Here is a 25789-nt window from a genome sequence, read left to right on the forward strand (position 1 = left end):
TCGATTGTATTTTTTTTCATGCTAACGTCAATCACTGGAAAAACATTGCGAACGAGGAAATTCATTCTGTTAATTTTTGGTAATCGGAAGACAAACGAAATGCAACATTTTAAATTTTGAATGAAAATACCAGCATGTGTGTATTTTGTATTTATCAATATATTGTGAAGATATTTCTATCCGTATCCTTTCCAACGTGCAGGAATCAGACTTGTTATTGAAATTGGCAATCTTATCCTTGCAGAGCAAGACGATGAGAATGGACCCGATATTTTCACTGCGATTGGAGAGGAAAAGAATTTATAAAAAGGCACTTTTCCCTCATCTTTGGGCCATATCGTCAAAGAATTGTCTGCTGGAACAGAGAAGGAGGTTGTGATGTTGAGAATATCTTCTGATAGAATATATCCAACATATGACATCTCGATAAGATCTTCGTCTTCTTCTTCATCATCTTCTTTAGTGATAGCATCATTAGGCATTTGGTTCATTTGTGTTTTTTGAAGAATGCCACATGCATCAATGTCTGAACCGCTATTGGCAACGATCACATTCTGGGCAACAATTGGAAGCCAGTCGTTGTTTGTGACATTCTCTGCTATGTGAATGTACCACAATCTTTTTGTTGGAGTTGTCAAGCCACAATTCTTGAATGGAAACTTGGGGATAACATTGAAACAAATGAAGCTGGAGAAAACCAACTTTTTTCTTTCGGAAGAAATCAAAAATTTGCCAATTAATAGTTGTAATTGATTGTTGCACACCTTTTAAAGTTTGTTTTCTGAAAAAGCAATGTTTCATAAAATAAATCGAAATGATATAATAATTATTTGATTTTCTTTTTTAATGGGCAATGTGAGTTTTCTTTTGATCAGCAAAGTGAAGATCTTTTTGGTGCGTTTTCTTTGTTGCTCTGAATTGAGAATCCATTGCTTTCATATTGGTTTCAAAAAAGAAAGAAAAAGACATCATTCAATATTTGTGAATCGATTTTTTGAATCACTATTTATTGGAGAAGTTGAAAATAATCAACTCACAGAAAAAGATGAGTGGGATCGTGATGGAAAAAAGAATGACAAATAAATGGAAGAGAGGCAAAGAAACGAATCTGAAGGACAGTCACAGTTGAATGAGTTCTTCATCCGAGAAATCTGTGTCAAAGACTTTTGGAAATATGATTGATGTGATAAAACATGTCACTTTGATTGCTTTGTTCAAATGAAATTGTTTGTGAAGAATATCCTGAATGGCTTTTCCAGTCCAATCCAAAAGGAAAAATTCATAATATTCTATGAAACCATTTTCATTTGTTAGATGAATCTTTCCATCCTTTTTTCGCAATCCTTTTACATAAGTCATCCAACAACAATATGGGCAATTTGCTTTTTGAATTACCACTTAATTCTCCTTCATTAAACGTTATTTTTTCTATGCAGGGCAAAGGCAGGAGCAACTGTGAATGAGATTTCTATTATTGAAGAGGAGAAAGGAGATGATCTTTTTTAAGAACCAATTTTCAAAAAGTGTATTTGAAGATTGTTGATGCTCAATGTTTTAAGTTGTGACGAAAGAAACTTCAAATGTGTCAGTGGGTGAAATTTTGATTCCTTTTGAAATTGGCAGAGGAATCTGAACAAGTAACAACAAATCTGTGAGTGGGTCAAAATGTTGATTGAACATCCGCACATAAGAAGTTGATCTTGTTGGTAAATGAGGATTTCTGATTTTCTGATTCAATTTCAAAGTTTTGGCTTTTGAAAAAACACTCATCAATGACAAAAGAAAATACAATTTGGTGTTTTCGATTGCTTTGTTTTCTATCTTTCCAATCCAATTGTCAAGATTAATAATACAACAGATGATGAATATATAATGTGAAATGAATGAAAGATAATTAAGTCACTGGAGAAGAGGATTGATCGACTTGTAAAAAATAAATGAAGATCACTTTCTTTCAAAAGGAATCAAGATCGCTTGTAAAGAAGCATTTTCCAATGCTCCTGGCTTGTTCTTCTCGTTTCAAAGACAGAAGATGAACGAAAAACATGCTCAACCAAAAATCAAATGGGAGTTATAAAATGGAATGAATGAATGAACAAGTGAATGAATGAAATAATAAAACAATTGATCAGCAGATGTGTGGAAGCAAAGCTCCACAAAATTCTGCTTTGATCCTTCTCCAGCAAAAATGGTGTTGCAAAAGAACATACAATCCAAACAACGCAAATGGTACAAACAACAACAACATAAAAGTGAAATCACACAAAAAGTGAAGAAAACGGAAAATTCAGAGAAATTGACAAATTCGAAAAAAATAAACAAATACAAATGCAAAAACAGAAATATACAAATGTGAAGAACAACAAAAACAATAAAATCTCTTCTCAGCTTTACAACTCGTCTTTGCTTCTGTTCTTTTCACCCATCACTTTTTCGTCTCGTCACTCATGATCGTTGAAGAAGGGCAACTGTCCCTTGTTTGCCTGCCCTTCTCCTCTGACTCCTCTGACTCTTCTGACTCCTCACAGCACATTGCGTCTGTCATCGTCATCACCATCGCCTCAGCTGGAAACTGCCCAAAAAATGTTCGTTTCAGCTCCATCAGTGCGGGTCGCCCCTCAGCCTTTGCAGAAAGACAGCTCTGCATCACCCCAAACAGACCTGATTCCTCTGCCAGCTCCAGCTTCGGCCTCTCCCCATTCACAATCTTCTCCCCTGCAATCACCGCCTCATATTCCCCAAACGGAACATGAAGCGTCAGACACTCCCACAGCATCATCCCAATCGAGAATGCCACCGACTCCTTTGTCGCTCCCATCTTCTTGTTCATCAGCAGCTCTGGAGCCTTCCACCTCAAGCACTCCTTTCTGAATCCTTCATCATCCTCAAATGCTGATGAAGGAGGTGGCGAGTCTGTGAATCTCTCGCTCATCAACGAAATATTGGACGAAGAAGAAACAATACTCAATGAGGAGATTGAAGAGGAATCTGAACTGTCATCAGAAGAACACTCTGAGTGCATCGCAATGCAGATCACCATGTGCTCTGAGAACAGCACAATGTGAGGACTCAGATTTTCTAAAGATGAAAGTGGATTTTCCATTTCGTCAAATGAGTGCAGTGCTCCATTCACCACCCAGAACAAGATCTGCGCAGCTGTCATCTCCCTCTCTTGCAAACTCCCAATAGCCATCTCTTTCTTCTCATTCCTCCCATGAAGCAACATGAACAATGAATCTCGCAGATCCACAATCAGTTTTTCATGAGGAGACGAGCAGGCCATGGCATCCACCAGATTCGACATTGATGAGGTTGTTGGGCACAGATCTTCCCCTCGAACAAATGTTGAATCTGAATCAGTTGAACAAGTGGAAGAAATAGAAGGAGAGGGAGTTCTCTTCCTTATCTCTTCCTCATCATCAACCTTCTCCAGCATCCATTGAGGAATCTTGTCTGAGTCTCTTCCCAGAATGTATTCAGTCGATCCACTCTCAGATAGAAGATGCTCTGATGACTCGGAATGGACCATCTCCTTTCCATTTATTCTTTTCTTTATCCTCTCTTCATTCTTCTTCTCTGCCTCCCTCTCTGCCCTTCTCCACTGCTCTTCTGGTGACATCTCCATCGTCACCATCTCAATCAGTTTCGGATCCTTTTTGATATTATCATCAACAATCTCCTTGTATTTTTTCGCTTCTTCTTTTGAGTTTCTCCATCGAATTGCCAATATTATTGATACAATGAGAACAATCAACAATAAAACAACAAGCACAATCACAATCAACAACCAATAAAATTTCCCTTCTTTCCCTCCTTCAGCAAGTCTTCCTTCCCCATCTGTTTTTGGCTCTGTTTTGTTCTTCAGAATCTGCGGAGAAGTCGAAGCCAATTGTTTCCCAAACAATATCATCACTGACACATCCGTTTCATCTGCAATAGTTGAAATATTTTCTGATGGAACTCTTCCAATCACTTCTGTTTCTGATACAAAACCGTCTTTCTCAAAAGGATATGTCTCAACCAACTCCACATCCCCTGTTTTGAATATCAATCTGAATGACAAATCACATGGCACAAAAAGAGATCCCTTGAATTTGATAAAAATGTTGCTTCCATTTTCATTTACAGAAACTTCTTCCAGTTTTGGAATGAAGAAAGGCGATGACCTTTCTGCAGCTATCCCTCCAAGTGTGCATCCATCATTCAAAATCCAAAGAGAAGAATTGGGCATCAACCCATCTCCTCCCTTCAAGCTCGAAATGGTCAATGAAGCTAAATCCGAACAAATGATGTTCCGACGAAGAGAAGGGTATTTTTCCATGAAAGGATTGTTGTCGAAGAATTCTCCTTTCTCAATCTTCACATTTCCAGCAGACACTGATAATCCTCCTGTTGAAGAATTCGAAATTGTTACGTATTTCATCACTAACGAAGAATTTGATGAATGAACAAGCGATCCATTCCATTGACAGATATCTTCAAAAGAATTTGTTCTTTCATTTTCACTTTCTTTCACAAGCACTCCTTCAATCTCACACATGTTTATCGAAGCATCCTTCACATCATGCACCTCAACAACACTTCCTTTGTCAGACAAGGAATTGCAATTTATGCAAGAACAGTTTGAAAACTCTAAATGGGCAAAGGCTGGTGAAGCTGAAAGAACAGAAGCGCCTTCTGAATTCCTTGAGCAGTTGTTCAATGACGAATCAACAAGAGTGATTGTTCCAGAAGTTATGTTCTTAATTGAAAAGATACAGCCATTGGATAACTTCACTCCTTCCGCAGATACTCCATGGAATACAACTTCTTTGCATTGTTCAATCTCAAACACATTTGTTGTCGATTCAATCTGCTCCAGTTTCACATTCATCAATGAAATCTCATCTCCACCAAATAGAAATGAAGGTTTCTTAAATGAGAAGAACGACACTGAGCAGTTGTCAATGTGCAAAATTCCATTTTCGATGCTCAGCAATGTTGAGTTTAGAGTAACAGCTTCAATGTTTTCGGATTGGCCAATCGAAGAAAAATCAACAAACGAAAGAGATAATTGGCCATTTGTTTCATGGATAATAGAATTGCCTGAATACAAAAATGACTGGCCAAAGTTGAATTTCAATCTCTCAATCCGAACTTTCTCTGAGATTGTGATAAGATTTCCCTCATTAGTTATTGCTGAGTTCAGATGCACCAATGCTGCTGAAGGAGATTGAAGCGAGCGGATGATCACATCACGAGCATCACACTTCCCAACAATTTCTGTTTCCTCTGTTATCAACATCTGAGAGTACAGAGATGGAATAATATGCTGAACTCCCACATTCAACGATTCACAAGGCATGTTGAACTCTCCACATTGCTTGCTGTCTTTGTGATTGTCTGCAACCGAAGACACAAATATAGTCTCACTTTGGTATTTCTCAACCCTCAGCAGAAGATCTTCTTCCCCCACAAAAGAGTCTGTTTCACATCCCCACATCGCCAGATCCTTCACAAATGGCAATCTGAAATCCAGCAAGAATTGTTCATCGACTATTTGTGTTTCAATTGAATTGCATCGAATATACATATCTCTCCCTCTCAATGCAGAGTTGTCTCTGAATGTGATGTTCGATAACACAAATTTCAACGGCTGCTCAGTTGCCGAGGTGCATTCCAGAAACAGCCAGCCACCTCTTCCTGTGGTTGAGCAGAAGCACTCAGAAATCGTGCAAAATGAGCAATCAAAGCTTCCTCCCTCATTCAACACACAAAACATCCCTCCCCCCTTTCCACACCTTGTTCCCCCACACTTCTTCATCGTTGTGTTTCGTATCACCATTTTCAAAGGCTCATCAATATTCTCATTTCGAATGATGGAAATGTTCTCTGTTGTATTCTGAGTGACTTCTTCGAATGAACTCCACTCAATAATAATATCTTGTTGAACTTCATTTTTCTCTCTTCTTGAACTCTTTGATATGCTCAATCCACTTGCCCCATTCAGCTCAATATTCTTCATCGTCAAGTTCTTAATGTTCAAAATCGTTGAAGACAACACAGAAATAACATCCTTTGAAAAAGATAACGATTGCATTTTCACAAATTCCAATTGAACTGTTCCTCCATCTGCTTTGATCAGTCCATAATTCATAATCTCTTCCACATTGTTTTCTCCATTTTTTGAGAACGAACAATCTTTCAGAGTCAATAATCCATTTCCAGAATCAACATGCATCAAATAACTGACTCCACATGCGAATGAAGATGGAACAACAATGTCAATTAATTCAAATTTAGTAATTCCAGAAATCTTCATTGCTGCATCTTCTGATCCTTCAAGTGATGAGAGACATTCCAAAGAGCACATGTCTGTATTATTTGAGCATATTGAAATTCCACCGAGATCAACACTTTTTTGGAGAACTCCTTTTTCAATGATGTTAATATTCTTTTCATTTCCCTCAGGCAATCGATCCAAACAATAGTCAATTGAAACACAAGGATAATCTGAAAACCCACATGCACTCATATCTTTTCCTTTGTCTCCAATAAATATCTGTGTACCAATCGCTCGCCAAAAATACACCAATGGAATGGCATTCGTTGAATCATTTCCATCAAACCCTCTCATCGAATCCAAGGAAATATCATTCAGATTCTCAGATACAAATAAAAGAGAGGTGTTTGTGATGCTCTTTGTCAAGTTGAATGATTCCACAAAAAGATCATTTCCATATCTTGCAATGTTTGGCTTGTCTGCCTCAAAAACAGGGGACGAGATCACAAACGAAGAATCGTCATCAATCAACTTCAGTGCCATTCCTCCACCAAAGCCTATCTTCTCTTCTCCAGCTGGTGCAGTGCATCCTATAAATGTGCATGAAATAACATTCATTTGAATATTTCCTTTTATCTGAGCATTGATAGCCCCTCCTCTGCTTTCATCAGCCTGTACAGAGCATACATCAAAAACACACTTTTCAATATTTGTTTTTGTATTTGCATTTTCATCATTGCTGTTGCCAATGTTTACACAGCTTCCACTTCCGGCTGCCCTTTCAATTTCTGAAAAAGTGCAGTTCGTCATGTTCAACCACAGAGTGCTCATCAACTCGGTATTTGTTCCACTTCCAGACAACGAGATCAGCGGATTTTCGATCAAGGTGATTGATGAAGACGAAAACGAATCAATAGCTAATTTTCCAGACTCAATAGATAAAAATAGCAACACCAATTCTGATGATGGATTTTGAAGGGAAAGAGAACATTGAGATAAAGCCAGTTGTGAAGATGATGATATGAAAGTGGAGTGTGATGAAAGAGAAGGAGGAATAGAGAAGATAAGAGTTGACAAGACTGTTTCAACCCCAACGGTCACCATTGCCGTATTTGTTCCTGCGGAGGTATTTGAAACTGTCCAGCCACTTTGATCATCATTTCCTTTGATTTCGTGTTTCTGATCAGCAAAGGTCAATTCATCACTCATCGCAATCATTCCATTCACAACAACTTTCTTTTCACCTGTAATACGTGTGAGGGAGTGCTTCATTGTCAAACATGGGAATTGAACAATTCCACAATGTGAATGATCAGATGCCTCTACGTTACTCACGCAAATCTCTGATGGAGGAGAAAGAAGATAGATGCACAGAGGAATGGCCACACTAGCGTTTCCATTGTCATATCCTCGGACTTCGTCAAAAGAATCCAATGAAGCTGTCACACACGTGATTTTTTGTGACTTTGCAGTTTCTTCCAGATTTGGAGAAATGACAAAGATATCATTTCCCCATTTGGCTGTGTTTGTGCCAAAGGAAGAAGAAATCAGGAAATTGGGATTTTCATTCATCAATCGAAGCAAGATTCCTCCTCCTAGTCCGTTGGATGCTGAACAAAAACATCCATCAAAAGATCCTCCTTTCACTTTCACTTCACTTTCACTCCCAACACATAGCATCATCGATCCCCCATCACCTGATGTTGTGCTTCCACATCCTTCAAAAGTGCAAGAATCCAGATCGATATTTGCCTTGCCATTGGAAAACGACATCACAGCCGCTCCGCTCGTTGTTCTTTCAATTCCATCAAAGGTGCATTCTGAAAGCGTCAATGAAACTTCATTTGTTGAAGAAAGCGAAAACAATGAATTTGTGGAAATTGTCTTTGCCCAATTCACACGTTCCATCTGTAGCATACCATTATGTACATTTATAAGCTCTGTGGAAATTGCTGCTTCTGAAGATTGCCCATTTCCGGCAGATATGTTCAAACCACTTATATGCATCTCTCCTGCTCCAGTGATCTCAAAAAGCCTCGAAGCTCGATTATTTGCATGTGCTGAGTTGTGCACAAGAACAAGGTCTCTGACAGACAAGATGCCTGTTGAGACTGAAAAAAGAGACAAACAACCAGACTCTAGTTCTGTTTGAATTGTTGAACTCAAATCACTTTGGCCATAAACAGTAAAACTGTCTGTTCCGCAATCAAAACTATTTGTTTCGATTATTGTTCCTGTGAGTATTTCGATATCAGTCACATATTCAGGAATAAGTTGTGTCAAACAATGGCTGATGGTGCTGCATGGATGAGACTCATTTATTCCGCACGAATATGTATCAATGGCATTCGGCTGCGTTTGAACTGAAGAGACAAACCTAATTCTTCCAAAATCATTTCGTAGCCATCCACTTTGATCAGAAATTGAATTGTAGAATGCGCTAACTCTGTTTGTTGTCTGTCTTGTTGAATAGCAACTTGGATCAATGTTGTTTTCTGAAGAATAATGCAGTGCAATGTCATGTCCGCCTTTCACACATGAATTATTGTTAAAAAAGCAGAAATACAGCAATGTTCCGTTATTGTAACTATCAATTAATAATCCAACAGCTCCACCTCCACACATTGAATGGCAATTGAAAAATAGACAATTTGAGACAATAACTTTGTCCGAAGGAAACCAATGTATAACTGCTCCTCCTGCACCGTTTGAAGAACTATTGCATTGACAATTATCAAAAAAAGAATTTATTATGCATTCTTTCTGTGTATGAGTTATTACTTGACAAAGGACAATTGACCCTCCATCGTTGCCAGAAGAACAATTTTGAAAAAAACAATCATCGATAATTGGTTGGACATAGCCATTTTCAATCATTATTCCTCCTCCTCCAGAAAGTGTTGTTGATGAAGCAGCTGTACAATGAAGGAATGTTGAATAAAGAACAATGCATTTTGCCATTTTCAAAGCGTATATACCTCCGCCGTTTGCAGAAGAGGCATTGCATCTTGTAAATGTTGAATTTTCAACAGTGAGAATAGCATTTGCATTGTCATGAACATAAAGAGCACCTCCTTGTTCGGCTGTACAATCAATCCATTCACACAACGAAAAGGATTGACTATCTGTGATATTCATTTGTTCTTTTTTCTCAGGAGCATTTGTTTCTCTTTTCCCAAGGTTTATTGTCATGTTTTTGCAGACAAATTCCTGAGAAGAAAAAGATCCACTTGAAATTCCTCCTTCAAAAGCATTCACACATGAACAAATGAGGCAGTTCTCCATATAACTTCGAAAACATGAGTGTTCCATTTGACAATCAATGTCCTCACAGTATTTCATAGACATGTTCCTAAAGGCACAATTAGTGATCTGTTCGCTGTGGCTCTTCCCTGAAACAAGAAAATTGTCCGATGAAGAAATAGCCAGATCCGAAATGATGGTATTTCTCAAATCCATAGAATTCGAATCATCAGATGAAAATACGAGGCTGGAAGGGTTGAAATTCTTTTGGGGGATCAAACTCATGTTTGTAAGGATGATTGACCCGCTTTGCAAATGAAAAGGAGATGATGATTTTTGGTGGGAAATACAGGAATCCAGCATTACCCTCGACTTTTCTGTTAGAATCATAAATTGTGAGGAAGATTGTTCAATTGCCACATTTTTCAGTTCAGCCGAAGTGTTGAATAATCTCAAAAATGTATTAATTGCTGTTGATGTAACTTGCTGCAATCCTTTGGAATTACAAAATATGTTCCCCCTTTCTACATTTTTTAGTTCTCTATTTGCCTGAAAATGTGCATCGTTTGAATTGCCTCCATTCGAATAAACAGGGTTATTATGCAATTGAGAAATAAAGCGAGTATGTTGGCTTTCGAAAAAATACACTTGTGTGGCATCATGCAACATTAATTTCCCGGCAAAGAGCAAACATGCGAAAAGAAATAGATGAATGCTCATCGCAGGCTAATCAACTTTTCTGTTTGATAAAATTAAATAATACTTTAGATCGACATAATTCGTTTGTTTGAAAATGTTCATTTGTGAAAAATATTAGATTCATTGTGCAAAACAGTGATGTTAAATTGAAACAGCAATTCATTTTGATCATTTTTTTGGATGATAACTGAGATTCACAACATTTTGTAATGTTTTATTTCGTTTTTGTTGAACAATTTGATTGAACATATTGATGAACTGAAATAATTATAAATAACATTTTAAATTAGTTTTCGAAAACATGATGGTTATTTTTCAGAAAATAAAAAGAAATGAAAAAAGCTTCAAAAAAACTCAATATTTAGGGTCAGAAATTTATCGGTACCCAAAAAATTAATCGGGACATAAATTTTCTGGCTCTCCAGAGCACTTTTAGAAAAAAGAAATAACAGAAAATTATTAATATATTATAATATACAATTTCTGAATATATTTTTTCATATTTTAATTTTTGTGAAAAGATCTGGTGTTTTTTGTTTTATTTTTCAGATCATAGACTTGCTCGTATTTTCACGTGCTTTTTGTTTTGAGATTTTTAAGTGTTGTTATTGTTTATAAACTTGATTTCTTTATAATTTTGGTTATTTTTTGTTATTAAACACTTCGTTTTTTTATTTCTTTTTCCATTTCACTAAGTTTCGACAAATGGAATAGGGTCATCTTTTTTTTTGCACTTTTTTCTTTATTGGTTCTTTTGTTTAAAACATATTTTTTTTTCAACAAATGATATTTTAAATAAATATTTTTAAAATAAAGACAATTATCGTGTATTCCAGTTTTCGAATTTTGAAAGAAATCCAATTTCTCATGGGGGGGAAATGGGGGGGTTCAAGTCCTTCCATTGAGCTTTCATGAGAAATTGGACTGCACAAAGGTTTGTAAATAATTCTTATTCATTCAAAAATTTTAATATTAATTAAAAATTCTTTAATGAAAATTAAAAAATAAAAAAATATATTTATGATCATTTTTATATTATTTATATGTTATTTTTAGTGAAAAAGAAAGCTTAAGCTGCGTAGAAGCGACTGAAGGAAGCAATGTTTTCATTTCAGAACAGAAAATATAGTTCAAGATTTGAAAGGATTGCACACATTGTTAATGACAATGTTGTCAGGCTGGTCGACGGGGTTAAATATGGCGGAATCAGCAAAAAATCTTTGGAGCACGCAGTTAAAGCAATAAAAAACGGCAGACCGACTGCAAAAGTTGGGCACCCGCCAATTATCAAATGCGAAAAAGAAAAGCAATTCTTGGAAGAAGTTACAATAGAACCTCGATCTGGGACAAGCCTCACATTACGAAAAGCGCGCGATCTGGTTTGTAATTGATATTTGAATTGAATATTAATTGGTATTTAGATGGAAAATATTGGCATAGGTCTATTTTGTACCAGTTTGGAAAGGCTTTTTAAAATATTTTTATTAACATATTATTAATTCTCATAATTATTGCAAACAAACTGCTGATGGAAAATCGAGTAATTCTTCCATCAAAAACTTGATATTTTTTCTTTTTTTCTCAACCCATAATTCTAACTTTTAGATCACAAAGAATAAAAAATTCAATTTCCTGGCTTTACAAAGTTCAGGACAACTTCACAATTCAATGTTCAAAGAGAGAATAATATTTTTATTGTTTGGATAATCGAACTTTCACATCTATTGTTTATAATGATGTTATTTTTATTAAAATTATTATTTGAATTATTCAATAGTCTTAGCAAAATAATGGATGTTTCATTTAATAAATTATCGAAAGACTCTATTTATAAAGGTAAATGTTTTATTTATTGTGAAAAACAGTTTGCAATGAAATAATAATTATTGGAACATTTATTATTTTTGTTTTTTCATTCTGTGATAAACATTGAATTTATATGAAAGATAGATATAATTGCTGCTTTTGTAAGTAGTTAATTGTTTGCAATGGGAGAGTGAGAATGGCGAAATAGGGACATTGGAAGAAAAGATGAAGAGGATGGAAGAGAGGAACACGTTGAGAGAAGATATTTAAGGAATGGATCTATTCGACAAGATAGTGGAATAAAAGAGGAAATAAAAGAAGAAGAAGAGATGAACAGCTGGAATTCGGCTTCAAGACGTCTCGTTGGAAGAAGGAAAGCAGGAAACCAGTAAAGCAGATCTTTTCATGTATAGTTTTTCTGGGAAGAAAGAATGGCAGTGCAGAAGGAAGGAAGGAGGGACATTCAATGCATTGGGAAAATGAGGTTATGTATTTTTGAGCTTTGTTTTTGTGTTGAATTTTGAAGGAATGTTTTGTGAAAGAAAAAATAAGAAATATAAGAGAAGAAAGAGATGTAATATTCAAATGATAGATGTCGTAATGTGTTTGAGTGTGAAAAATCCGTATTCTGCAGAAATGTTGGTTTAACCTTCGGCGAGCCTGTTGGCGATGGAGGAAGTGGAAGAAGCTGCTCATTTCGGAGTAGAGACAACAGAAAAAGCAGGCAGAACGAAAAGAAAAGAGAGAATGATGAGCCGGAGTTTATGGGGAGTGAAATCGATGAAAGAGAATGCACTTTTAAAGTCAGCAAACAAAGATGAGGATATTTTTTAAGAGCACAAGCCTCATGGAGCAGCAGATGGAGTCGAAGACGAAATATACGAGAGAGCAGGGGCAATTTATTTTGGAAAAGCGAGAAATAATAATCAAAGGAGATATAAAGGATTGGAAGTGTGAAGTCTGTTGGTTCGAGAGAAAGAAGAGGAGGAAGAAAAGATGGAAAGAGAAGGAAAACGATCATTTGAAAGATGCGACGTTGGGACGGATGGCAATCAACTCAAAAATCCACAAAAATCGTCAAGTTTTTTTGTGGATGACTTTCAAAATCTGTTTTCTCTAATTTTTAATTCACTTCATTTATTTCTTTTTTCATTCCATCTTCTTTTTATGTTCTTATCCAATCAGAACTCATCTTATTCATCTCAAGTTTTTCAGATTCTGCATTTTGCTGTAAGTTTACAGAAAACTGTATTATGGCATTGTTCATGTGTTTTGTTTTGCCATTGAAAAATTTTCATTTCTAAATTTTTGAAGAATTTTTTCGTTTAAAAAAAGAGATCGGGAAAAGTTCAATGAATGACTTGCGCACATATGTTATTTGAAATAAAAAACGAAAAACATGTAGAAAAAGGATTTGCAGCCAGGAACAGACATGGTACATGGCACCATCTGAGGGATGTGACTCGATCCTTGAGGTGGTACGGGTGCTGAGCCTCTGGGCTGACTGGGAAATGGGGCAGCGATTTATCGGCCAGAGGGCTGTGCCTGTGCATGGAGCATGTTGTGATGCCTCTTTCTACGCGCTGTGTTGCTAATATGTTGTGGTAGGGTTGCATGAGTGGGCTTGTGGGGCAGCTTGGTGTCGGTGGGTGTCACCGTTTCCTTTCAGAATGTTATCTTTTCAGCCAAACTGGTGGAGGTGTGCCATTTTGTTTGCCTCACGAGGGAGCCGTTGACGTGTTGCACCTTTTTTATTTCTATTTTTTTGGATTTTATTTCTCAGCAGGGCGCAGCTGGGGATGTTTCGCCACAGAAGAATTTTTCGATGATCCGGGCACCTGGGTGAACCAATACAGCGGGGAAGGGGATGGGAGCAATGGAAACAGCGATTGGGAGGGGTGTAAGGAGAGACGAGGGGCTGCAGCAGAATTTTGTTTTTTCATCTCAAATGCAGTTATTGGCAGCTGTGGCAGCGCAAGCACAAATACGGATGATTTTATTGGATGACCTTCTTCAGGCCTGGGATTTGCCGTTATTTCAGCCAGCATAATTATTTCGACTCCAACTGCCCACTCGTCACACTGAACAGCGTCGTTGAAATCGAAGAAAGAGAATTCGTCCCAATCACACTCGCTGCTTTCCCTCTCCCCAAAACAGAAATCTTCTTTTCCCCAACATTGATCGTCGCCCCTTCGCTCACATGCCTTCCACCCAGCACTGTGATTGTCGAGCTCAGCTGCGCCATGCTCGACTCCACCGCATGTCCCACTGTCTTGCAAGGTGCAGACTCGCTCATCCCACACAGATTGCTCGTGTCACTTCCACCCACCCCAACATACCGATCCTTCATCCCTTCCTTCAACCATCCCTTCTTTTCTGTATGTTGAAGGCTATTACCATTATAGCACACTCTCCTGTTATCACCATTCGTTGTGTACGATTCGTAGAATGGGTTGTATGACGAAAAGAGATTGTTATTGTCTTGAAAATACACATCGTGGCCATATGGAGTGGAAGCGTTGCAACTGCAGTCATGGAAGAAGAAGAAATAACAATAAATGTTGTTGCTAGGAGCTATTTGTTGGTTTGGATTGAAACACAATCCTCCGCCATATGATACAGCTGAGCACGAAATAAATTGGAGACTCCTCATTTTGAATGCAGATGGAACATTGTAACAATACATCCCTCCACCACTTGAATATGTTAGAGAGCACGAAGTGAATGAGCACCCAAACACGCAAGCGCTCTCTCCTTTGCCGCTTTCTGTTCCAATACACGAAGATCCAGAAACATTAAAATTTTCGAGATAAAGGCCTCCTCCGACGCTATTCGCTTTGCATTTCTGGAATTCGCATCCACTGATCCTGACACACGAAGTAATATAATAAGCATACATCCCTCCTCCGTAATCTTTTTGAGCAGTGCATGCATTGAACGAGTTGTTCTCAATCTTGACTGAATTGAATAGCAAAAAATTCCTCCCCCAGCATAATGCGCATAGCAGTCATTGAAAGAACAAAATTTCACTGAAAGCGTTCCCGATCCCAGGTTATACATGTTAATCGCACCTCCACTCGATACCCCATCTGAATAAGAACCACTTGTTCCAGTGGTTTTTGTGCCATTCCACACACACCAAGTGAATGAATTTGCCTCATTGTCTGCTATCTGCTGTCTCGCTGGTTTCGAAGGATTATCTTCACTCCCATTGACTGCAACATTCTGTGATCGATAGCACCTGACAAACGAGGTGTTCGAGGCATCCAGGGATGATGAAGGGCTGTTCAGAGAAGGAACAATTCCACCATCATACACATCACAAACAGACAAAAAGGAGCAACTATTCATTAGATATGGTGTTTGGTGAAAGGATGTGGTCGGAGTTGAATATGCCTCATTTGCTGTTGAAATGTTGAAAAATGATAATTTGGAGAGGGACATAAGGGATATAGATGGTGAAAAGAAGAATGGGGAAGAAGATGAGAAACGCGATTCACTCACTGAAATTCTTCCTTCTCTTTTGATTTTTTGACCATACGCCTGTTTTGCATCTCCGCGCTATGTAGCAAAATATTTCCGAAAGTCAGATCCTTTTACTATCTCTCCTGCTGAAGACGATTGGCTTCCATTAAAAGCAGAAAAGCATCTTTTTTCTTCAATGCTTCTGAACGGAAGCAACATTCCAACATTCTTCATCATTTGCTTTTTTCCAAAATCACTTTTTCAACTGTAACCATCCTCTGCCTTCTTTCTATATTCCATTCACATTCTTCGCTTTTGAATATTCATCCAAAAAATTCTTATTGTCATAAAATAATTATAAAAAATAAATGATAAAAAATCATTCAAAGAAAAATATGAAAAAAATATTACAGAAACATCAAAGGATTAATTTTGTACAAGAAAAACAAAACAAATTATACAGCAAACCTTTTTATTTTGAGTTTTCTTCACACACTTTTTCTTCCTCGTCGTTTCTTCTCCTCCTCCGACTAGTATTTCTTCATCCCTCCAATTTCAATCTCAAAACCCTTCTTCTCCATCTCCGCTTTCTATCTCACGGCCAATGAAATTGGTCCTCTTCTGCTTCCAAATTTTGTTTATTTCCTTTTCTCAGCATAGCTTCCAGCCAAATAATTCCAACAGCCAAAATAATAAAAATAGACGATGACGACAATATAATAGAAGATAACAAAACAGAAATAGAAGATATAAATGAAGATGAAGAAGACGAAGAAGACGAAGAAGACGAGTCTGAAGGAGATGAAAAAAATAAAAGGAAGAGAATAAAAATACTGCAGAGCAGAGAATAAAAGCAAAACAGCTCCTGTTCCAATCACGTTCTTCTCTTTGCCCATTCCAATAACTGAAATCTTCTTTGATCCAATCTCAATTGTTGTTGTCTCGCTTATGTGATTCCCATCCATCAGCGTGATTGCCAAGCTAATCTGCACCTCACACATCTCAAACGCTTTCTTCACTGTCAGACACGGAAATGTTGTATATGCCCCACACAGCTCATATGAATCATTTCCATTCATTGAAACATATATCGTCTTGTCTTTCAGCCAATCCTTTTTCATTGATTGATCATATGTCCAGGCACTTGCAATTGCATAATTGTATGCATAGCACACCCTCTGGTCGTCTGTGTTTGTTGTGTAGCATTCATAAATTGGATTGTCTGAATTCAAAAAGACATTGTTATAATCGACATAATTCGCATCGTGGCCAAGTGGAGAATCGGCTGAGCATTTGCATCCGTGGAAGAAAGGGAAACGACAATAAATCATATTGAAAAGTTGTGTAAGCTTTTTGTTAAAACACAACTTAACGATATTCGATGATGATGAATAAAAAACAAACAATTGATCCATATTTTGCACAGAAAAAGGTAATTGCTGAAATCCTTTTATCCTCCTCTGAAAGTTGAAAAAAAAAGTGATGCTAACAAAAAGATAATATGAAAATGTCATTCACTTAAACACACAATTGCTGAATCATCAAAAAAAAACGATAAACAAAAAAAGAATGAAAAAACATGTAAAAATTCATATATTATCAATGCAAATTAATAAACATACTATAAATCTGATCATTAAAGGGGAACAACATATTTCTGCTTGCGTCATATCAGTAAAAAAATTTGTTAAGGTGAACAAAACATTCAAATGTGTATTTTTTCATATACTCTACATTCAAACATTCATCGGTCTGTATTACTTCAAATAAAAACAAGGAAATTGTCAATGCAACAATGTCAAATATGATCAAGTATCATTTCATTAAAATGGCATTGTAATGAAATCTTTTTAAATAGATCATGATCAAAAAGATAAAATTATGGGTTGAGAAAAAAAGAAAAAATATCAAGTTTTTGATGGAAGAATTACTCGATTTTCCATCAGCAGTTTGTTTGCAATAATTATGAGAATTAATAATATGTTAATAAAAATATTTTAAAAAGCCTTTCCAAACTGGTACAAAATAGACCTATGCCAAAATATTATTAACGATAGTGAAGAAGAAGGAGAAAAAGAAGAAAAGAAGAAAAAGACAGTCACTCTGAAGATTGTTCACGAATTCAAAAAGCGCCATTTGGAATTGAAGTCGTCGCTTCCAAAGCAAGTTGATATTAACAGACTTGCAGCATCTTGTCAGAAAGTCCTAAAGCCGTGGTTTGCAAAATTAAAAACATTACACGACGAAAATCAATATCACGAGGAATTAATCATCAGTGTCTACGAACCTTCGCTTAGCATTCCAACTTCTTCACGTGGCGTTGTTGTTCATCCTGCAGATGAACAAGCTGGATTCAAAAAGACTGCAGAACGGATGCCGAATGCTACTCTCGTTGCTGTATTCGCTGCTGATGGCTTCTCTCTTCCTTCTGTTGTGCTGTGTCCAAGTGAAACTCTTCTCAAAGAACTGGCGATGCAATTAACACAGTCACTTGAAATTTTCCCAAGCACAAACCGCTGGATGGCAAGGAAGTCTTTCAAAAAATACACCTTAACAGTATAGCTGCCAGCTATCATTGACAGAAGAAAACGTATCTTGAAGGAATCTCATCGTTTCTTTCTTCTCCTGGACTCGAACTCATCACGCGCTGATCCAACTATATGGAGACAGTTCAAGGAAACCGAAATTGACGTCGTCACCTTCGTTCAACATTCTACACATATTTCGCAACCGCTGGACAGAGGAGTATTTGCAGTATTGAAGTCAGAGCTATCAAACAATTACAGCTCTCCATTATCCACCTCCTTATCAGCAAAAAGAACAGCTGTTGCAGATGTGTTGCCACAAGCCCTTCACACTGCATTCATTCTATCGGTGATCAAAAAAGCCTTCATTAACTGCGGAGTCCTCAGCAGTGGATCTGGATCGATTCAAATGAAGCTTCCTCAGTCTTCTCAATACTTCATTCCTTCTCATTCTCATTGTTTCGACTTCTTTTGAAAAGAAATAATAAAAAAAAAGCTTCTTGACGAATGAGGTGAATATAATGAAAAACACAAGATGTCAATTAAAGAAAATATGGAAAAAGAAAAAGAAATTGAAGAAGAAGAATTGCTTTTGGGAAAAAAAAGTTGAAAGGGCATTCAAAATAATAAAGAATGATGGTGATAAAATAAGTGATGAATTTAACCCCTTTGAACGTGAAAACAGAAAAAGAAAAGCGAAAAGAGTAATTCATTTTTATTTTGTATTTTTTTTTTTTTTTTTTTTTTTTTTTTTTTTTTAAAACCTTTTTTCTTTTCTAAAAATTTTGATGCCAATAAAGAAAAAAGTGCCAATAATAATATGAACCTGGAAATGTCCTCATTTTTGAAAATTTTAATATTTGAAAATCAAATTCCAATGTCTTTTTGTTCATTTGTGTGATTATTTTTGAAATAATATTTATTCTTTCAAATTTTTCGGTTCGAAAATTTCTTTTGAATGAAACAAATGGGGCAAAATATTTCTATCAGGCATTTTCGTTAAAAAATTATGCATTTTTCATTGATTATTTTTATCAAAAAATACGTAGAAAATATATTCATTTTTTGACATTCGTGAAACATTGAAAACCTTTATGTTTTGATTTCAACGATGCCTGTTTACGGATATGAATATCAAATTTATTTTAAAATCTGAGAAAGCGAAACAAAGTTATGAGTGAAGTGATTTTTCAATTCTTTGTGCAAAAAAAGCTTGAAAGTCCGTATTTTCCCCCAAATGAACACTGAAAAGTGAACGGGCATATTCAAGACCTCTTTCTTTTTATTTCATATAGTGCATTTGTTTTTGAATCAGTTGTGATTATTTGGCATTTGAATACAAAATCTCTTCCCAAAGGTAAACAATCTTTGAAAAATCAATACCCCGAAAAAAAGATATGAATTCAAAAATAATGACCCATTTATAACTTTTCATATTATAATTAATCTTCAAACAGTCATAATTATTTCACTTATGAGATAGTTGTATTCTGTATTTTGACATGCAAATAACAAAAATTGAACCATCACAGACGGTCGTGTCAAAGAAAATTGTGATTTTGATTTTTGAATTGTGTCAATGCAAGATGCAAAGAGCAATGCAATATAACAAATATATATATGTTTATATTTTTTATTTTCATTTTCCACAAAATTTCCAAAAATGTTTTATTTATTTATATACTTATTTTTGGACTGAATTAATAGCATTATTTTCAACACACCCCAAGGTTAAATCAATTTTAAAATACGGGTTTGATAAATAGACTTTTTTAATATAATCGGAACAATTCATCGTTAACATATTGAAATAAATTTTTCTTTGATCATCAGCCATAACCCATTCATGCATGAAATGTCTAATGAGTGTATCATTACATGGTTTGAGCTTTATTTTTTATTTTTTCTGGATTAATTACGAGAAATTTATTGTTTTCCTTTATTTTAAAGATCTCCCAACAGAAGTTTTAAGGCTGTTTGATTTGTGGTTTTTATTAAACATTTTTTTAACTTTTTTTTCAAAGAATCTTTTCATTTTGCAATGCAGACACATTAATTACACTTGGTGCTACGTGCAAACTATTTAGAGAAATAACTCAAGAGCAAAGGTTTGAACTCTTTTTGCATTTTGAATTTTTTTCATTTAAACAAAGAGTTTGGGAGAGATATGGTGTAATTGAATTATCAAGACTTCTTATGCAACTTCATTATTATAGAAATAACTTTAGTTGTTATTGGGCGGGAAAAGATGTTGGAAGTCATGCACATTCTGAATGTTTAATTCGAAGAAAATTGATAAGTCCATTCGGTTGGAAACATACTTTTTTAACTTTGAAATATCTTGAACGCCAACAAAGAATTTCAACGTTAAGTGCATCTAATATTTTTACGGAAAAAATTATATTCTCGCCTTTCGCCGGTTCAAGAACAGATAGACTATTATGTTGGAGTATTTTGATTGTAACAATTTTTCTTCTTTTCATTTCTTCATTTATGGTTGGCCTTATTCAGCCATCAACAAATGGATTTGCATTGTCAAATTCAATGTTTGTTCGTCCATTTGTTTTTCGTTTCGCTTCGCTGGACTGCTTTGCTTTCCTGATTCATTTTTTCATCCTTCTTCTAATTCACCGAAAATCCAATCCATGTCATTTCTTCACATTTTTCATTGTTTCTGTTGGGGTTCTGGCGATTCATGTTTGCGCAGATCTTACTGCAGATAGAGCTCTCGACTCAGTTTGCGACAAACAAACGAGAATCTCTGAATCGAATTATCAGAACATTCAGAAAGGGCAAACAAATCATTTACTCCACCAAACAACAACAACAGCAACAACATTACATTACATAAGCTCCTTTTCCCCGTTGTACACTGACACAAGCACGGACAAGGCAGAATTCGATGTGTCAGAGCAGAAGAAGGCAGCTGAGCACACATTTTGGGTGCTGGAAATGATTGGGCTGATGATTGCGTCTGCGGAGAGGTCACTTTCGTGGATAGCAGCCTTCTCAAGGGCATCGAATGACAAGGCAAAGGCAAAAGAGAAGGCAAAAGAGAAAGCAATAGAAAAAGAGAAGGCAAAAGGGAAGGCGAAAACAAATGTGAAAGAGAAGGGAAATGAAGATGAACTTGCTCATTTGTATGGAGATGCACCAGATGCAGCAGGAGGGATTGAGCAGATTGATGTTTTAGAGCCATCTTCTGCTTCCGATTCATTTTATGCTTCTTCTTCTTCTAATTCATCCATAGCTCTTTCATCTTCTTTCTCATCTTCAGTGAATAATGCAACAGAAGAAGAAGAAGAAGAAGAAGAAGAAGAAGACGATGATGAGATTCCTGATGATGAATTGCTTTCTACTGGAACGAATATGAGCTTCCTGGCTGAAATGAAGGAGAACGTACGGTTTTTGCCACTTTGGATCATTTTGGCGATTTCGACGATGTGGATCATACGGATGAACCTGTCTGCGCAGCTGTATTGTGTGCAATTCTTTTTTTATTGTTCTTATTTTTGCTCTTCTTCTGTTTGTTTATTTGTTTATTTTAATTTTATTTCATTTGTCCATTGTGTAATCTTAACTTTCTTTATTTTTCAAATTTTCAATTTTTCATTTTCATTTTTGTTTACATCTTCTTCTTCATTTTTTTATCTTTTTTTTTATCTTTTTTTTTTGAAAACTTATTTTATTGAATGTCTTTTATTGATATTCCACATCACTTTCTTATCCTCATTCAGTCCGCCCTGTGCTTCCCTGGACGGTCATGTTCTTCTTCTTCTTCTTCTTCTGCATATTCCTCTGCATCCCAATGCTGTTCTACAAACCCAATTTGCCTTCAAATTACAAATTTCGACTGAATTTTCTGGTTTTCCTGCGCTGTGCCTGCTGTGTCTGCATCGCTGTATTTATTCTGCTGCCTCTTCTGCTCATATCACTCACACTGGATGGCGTGTTTGGCAAGGACATCGAAGTCTCAAAAATCGGAATTCCATTTTTGATCTATTTTGTTCTATTGATTCTCTCTGTGGGCTTCTTTTTGCTGGTGCTTCCTTTCGTTTTGAGGCACAATTCTCGTTTGTATACAACTGCTTTAGTCGCAAGATGGAAATTATCGCCGGAAACCGACACTTCACTTACGGGTGCTGTCATTAATCGATATTACCATATGCGATCTCCTTAAAAATAGTCACATTTTTTTTTTTTACTATTTTTGTATTCATTGTTATGTTTGAATTGAGCTTTATTTCTTTTTCAGTATATATATGTGTTTGCTTCAATTATTCATCATTGCATTTTTTTGAAGATATTTTTTATTAAAGCTTTATTTCATTCTTATTTTTTGAAATTAGATTTTTGTACCCTTTATTTTTTAAGTTGATTATTCTTTTACTTTTTTTGAGGCTATAAGAATGGAACGAACATTCTATCAAACGATATTTATGCGAACCTTAAGATTACTAAAAGTTAAAGATGGAATTTGAGCTCAAGCTTTTTGAATAGTACTGTTCACGAAAACGTGTCATTTTGTTATCCTCCCTTTTCTTCTCACAATCTCACAATAAAAGTGTGAAATAGAAAAATAGCAGATACAATTTAGAGCATTTCACATGCTTTTATTTTTGTTAATGCAGCTTGTTCAACTGCAGTCTTCAGTATCTTTTTTTTCATTTTTTAATTTTTTTTCTAACTTCGTATACCCATTTAATCACTTTCCTCAATCAGATAAATTGCAATGTTTGATTTGGAATAAATTAATTTTATGTGATAACTTTTTTTATTGTTTAGATTTCACTTTTTCAACAATACGAGTCATGTGACAACGGTTATTTTCTTTGCACTACAAATTTCAAAGAAACAGATAACTGCATCTTTTCAAGAAGTTTGTGCTATAAAAAAGCAGATGATATGTATAACATGTGCAATCACGAAAATTCCACTTCTTTGCAATCAAAAAAGATCCATCCTCAATTAACATGCATTCATTCATCTTTAGTGAAAGCGAAACGAGTTTTAAATCAAAGTGAAGTATGTTTGTATTTATTTCATATTCATTAACGTATTGTGATTTTTTATTCAAGTTCCAAAGCGATATTGATTGTGATAAAGAAACAGAGGCTTGCATTAAAACATGTGATTCTTCTGAATCCAAAGAAAATTGCTATTTAAAGCGATATGAGTGCATACACACCGGTTTAAATCATCGCGAAAAGCTGTTCTCACTTTCTGATGCACAGCAGAAGTGCACCAGCAAATGTGAAGCGAATTACACATTATGTGAGGAAGAGTGCTCTGCCATGCCCAATGCAACTTCGCAGCTGTGCATCAATAAATGCAGCCACATTTTGTTTGTGTGCACTCAAATATGTACAGTGGACGACACCCCACAAATGATCTACGGTGTGCAACTTCATATTAATTTAGAATTATTTAAGAATTATTTTTTTAAACAATTTCTTTCAATATCAAATACTTTTTTACCACAATTCTTATGAACAAATTCATTTATTCTTTACACATATAATTTCAGAACAATCAGAATGCACAAACGACTGCTACTCGATTTTTGTGGGATGTTTGTCTTTCATCAACAATGTGTGCGACCAAAACCAGATCGATCAATGCAAAAATCGTATGTTCTGAACATTCAACGAAATAATATTAAGTGATTCATTTTATTTATTATTAAATTGTTTGCACTATTTTTTTTTTCAAAATATCTTTTTCACTTCCATATTTTCAGATCGAAATCGCTGCATTGACAAGTGCTCGTCACAAATGAAGCAAACCCAGAAAGAGAATTACCCTTCTTTTATTGGAGATATCCCTCCTTCTTTAACTTCATCTTCTTCTGCTTCTTTATCATCATCATCATCATCATCATCATCTTCTTCTTCTTCAGCTTATTCTTTAAATTCAACTTTAACTTCATCAGATCTGCCTCCTTCTCAAACAACAACACATTCTTCTTCAGACGTCATTCAAACTTCTGATAAGCAGCCTTCTCAGCAATTGAAGATCAGCTTCAATGAAACACACACAAATCAAACAGTTCGCAATGATTCGACACAGAAAAACAACAACTTCAATGAACATTCCGAATTAAGCTCATTTTTGAATGCATCGAATGGAAAAGAACAAACAAAAGGAACAGGCGAAAATGCCACACAAACTCAGATTTCGTCTTTATCTTCTGAACAAAACATTTTTCAGAAAGAAAATGAAGAAACTTTTTATTCAGTCGAAAAAGAGAAGAATAATCAAAATGGAACAATAGATCAAAAGACAATTGAAGAAAACAAACATCCAAAGGAAGAATTTTCTGAAAGAGAAAAACCAAAATTTTTGAGCAACAAAACAGAAAGTGAAAATTATCAACCACAAAACACAGATCAAAACATGAATCTTCCTCCTTCTTTTGCTGCTGTTCCAAACAAAACGATAATTCATTCACTTCAAAATGAATCTATTTCTTCTTCTTCTTCTTCTTCTTCTTCTTCTTTGCCTTCATTGACTTCTCCTTCAAACAATGTTTCTTCGTCTTTTGGCAACGAAAATGGAGAAATTCGAAGTGAAATAAGCTCAAAAATGAATGTAACAGAGAAAGAAAGCTCCTTCACAGCAACTTCTGAGCCAAAAGAGTCACAAATTTCATCATCATCATCATCTTCTTCTTCTTCAACTTCTTCTTCAACACAAAATAGATACGAAACCAAAACGCAATCTTTGAATGAAAATTCTGAAGTTCTTGCTTCTTCTGCATCTGAAACTGAAAATAAGAATATTTCTTCTTCTTCTTCTTCGAATGCTATTTCAACAGAAACAGAAAGATATCCAGCTCAAATTAATCAGAATACACACAAAAAGACATCAGAAGAAACAATTCAAAAAGAAAACATTTTAATTACTTCAGAAAAACAAGAAGATTCAATTGCTTCAAATCGAAATGAACATTCTTCAGATGAATATCAAACCGAATCATCATCTTCATCAACATATTCACCATCTTCTTCGAAATCTTCTTCATTGTCATCATCATCATCATCATCATCATCTTCTTCTTCTTCTTTCTCTTCTTCTTCTTTTGATGATGAATCAAATGAACAATCAACAAACAAAGAAACATTCGCTCCAGTTGAACTGTCTCGATATGAAACAAAAGCAGAAAATGCACAAAAAACAGCAAAAACTGCAAAAACCCATCAAAATGAACAAAATATTCAAAATGCCACAAAACTTCAACCAAAAGATGATAAAAGCGACGAAAAAGACGAATTTTCAAAAGTTTCTTCTTCAAAACAGCTGCAATTCGAACAAACGAATGAAAAAATGATATTTTCTGAGGCAAACACAGAAGTCAACCAAAAACAGACAGAAACTGAGAACCAAATGTTGTGCCACAAAATGCTCCTTCTTTGCAATTCGCTTTGCCGCTCAGATGAAATATGTGTTTCTGAATGCAAAACAGAAGAGAAAAGATGCCTTGCTTCATTCGAAAGGAACCCAAAGATGGTTTGTGATATATTTTTATTTCAAATATTGTCTGAAATATTATTAAAATTATTTTTGACATATTTCTCCTTTTTATTGTCTATTAAAAATAAAAAATGCTAATTTTTGCTTTGTTTTTTCTGAATTTTCTTTATTTTCCAATATTTTCTTCTATTTTCCTTAATTATTCCCCCTCCCTGTGCGTTTGATAGACGATGCCTGAATGCGAAGCCAGCTGTGCGGATTCTCTTGTCAACTGCCAATTTTCCAGTGACAATCCACAGCAAAACGAACTCTGCAC

The 25789-nt window shown here is 35.6% G+C and overlaps 5 protein-coding genes across 5 annotated transcripts in view; 3 read left to right on the forward strand and 2 right to left on the reverse strand.

Annotated features, from left to right (window-relative positions):
* Nucleotides 1-2425: 2425 nt before the first annotated feature.
* MONOS_4587 (uncharacterized protein) lies at nucleotides 2426-9454 on the reverse strand (the record flags this gene model as incomplete). Its single annotated transcript, XM_067874673.1, has 2 exons — nucleotides 2426-8790; nucleotides 9241-9454. 2 exons carry the CDS (start codon nucleotides 9452-9454, stop codon nucleotides 2426-2428), a joined length of 6579 nt encoding a protein of 2192 aa, XP_067732287.1.
* Nucleotides 9455-14060: 4606 nt separating this feature from the next.
* MONOS_4588 (uncharacterized protein) lies at nucleotides 14061-17128 on the reverse strand (the record flags this gene model as incomplete). Its single annotated transcript, XM_067874674.1, has 5 exons — nucleotides 14061-14877; nucleotides 15069-15353; nucleotides 16310-16824; nucleotides 16880-16935; nucleotides 17098-17128. The coding sequence occupies 5 exons, from the start codon at nucleotides 17126-17128 to the stop codon at nucleotides 14061-14063; spliced, it is 1704 nt and encodes a 567-aa protein (XP_067732288.1).
* Nucleotides 17129-17393: 265 nt separating this feature from the next.
* On the forward strand, nucleotides 17394-18037 carry MONOS_4589 (uncharacterized protein; the record flags this gene model as incomplete). Its single annotated transcript, XM_067874675.1, has 2 exons — nucleotides 17394-17427; nucleotides 17481-18037. The coding sequence occupies 2 exons, from the start codon at nucleotides 17394-17396 to the stop codon at nucleotides 18035-18037; spliced, it is 591 nt and encodes a 196-aa protein (XP_067732289.1).
* Nucleotides 18038-19952: 1915 nt separating this feature from the next.
* On the forward strand, nucleotides 19953-22431 carry MONOS_4590 (uncharacterized protein). The gene is made up of 4 exons (XM_067874677.1): nucleotides 19953-19975; nucleotides 20025-20108; nucleotides 20156-21481; nucleotides 21738-22431. The coding sequence occupies exons 3-4, from the start codon at nucleotides 20197-20199 to the stop codon at nucleotides 22178-22180; spliced, it is 1728 nt and encodes a 575-aa protein (XP_067732290.1). The 5' UTR covers nucleotides 19953-19975; nucleotides 20025-20108; nucleotides 20156-20196; the 3' UTR covers nucleotides 22181-22431.
* Nucleotides 22432-22439: 8 nt separating this feature from the next.
* The window catches only part of MONOS_4591 (uncharacterized protein), a gene marked incomplete at its 3' end in the record, with an annotated part of 7810 nt that continues 4460 nt past the window's right edge, over nucleotides 22440-25789 (forward strand). Inside the window, exons 1-7 of the mRNA XM_067874678.1 lie at nucleotides 22440-22652; nucleotides 22723-22734; nucleotides 22786-23025; nucleotides 23079-23397; nucleotides 23528-23629; nucleotides 23741-25509; nucleotides 25701-25789. The exon at nucleotides 25701-25789 is cut by the window's right edge and continues 49 nt beyond it. Coding sequence (XP_067732291.1) covers nucleotides 22608-22652; nucleotides 22723-22734; nucleotides 22786-23025; nucleotides 23079-23397; nucleotides 23528-23629; nucleotides 23741-25509; nucleotides 25701-25789 — 2576 coding nt within the window. The 5' untranslated portion in view covers nucleotides 22440-22607. The remainder of the gene's footprint in view (nucleotides 22653-22722; nucleotides 22735-22785; nucleotides 23026-23078; nucleotides 23398-23527; nucleotides 23630-23740; nucleotides 25510-25700) is intronic.

Source organism: Monocercomonoides exilis (genome assembly GCF_001643675.1).
Source record: "Monocercomonoides exilis strain PA203 chromosome Unknown scaffold9-1957334, whole genome shotgun sequence".
Lineage (NCBI taxonomy): Eukaryota > Preaxostyla > Oxymonadida > Polymastigidae > Monocercomonoides > Monocercomonoides exilis.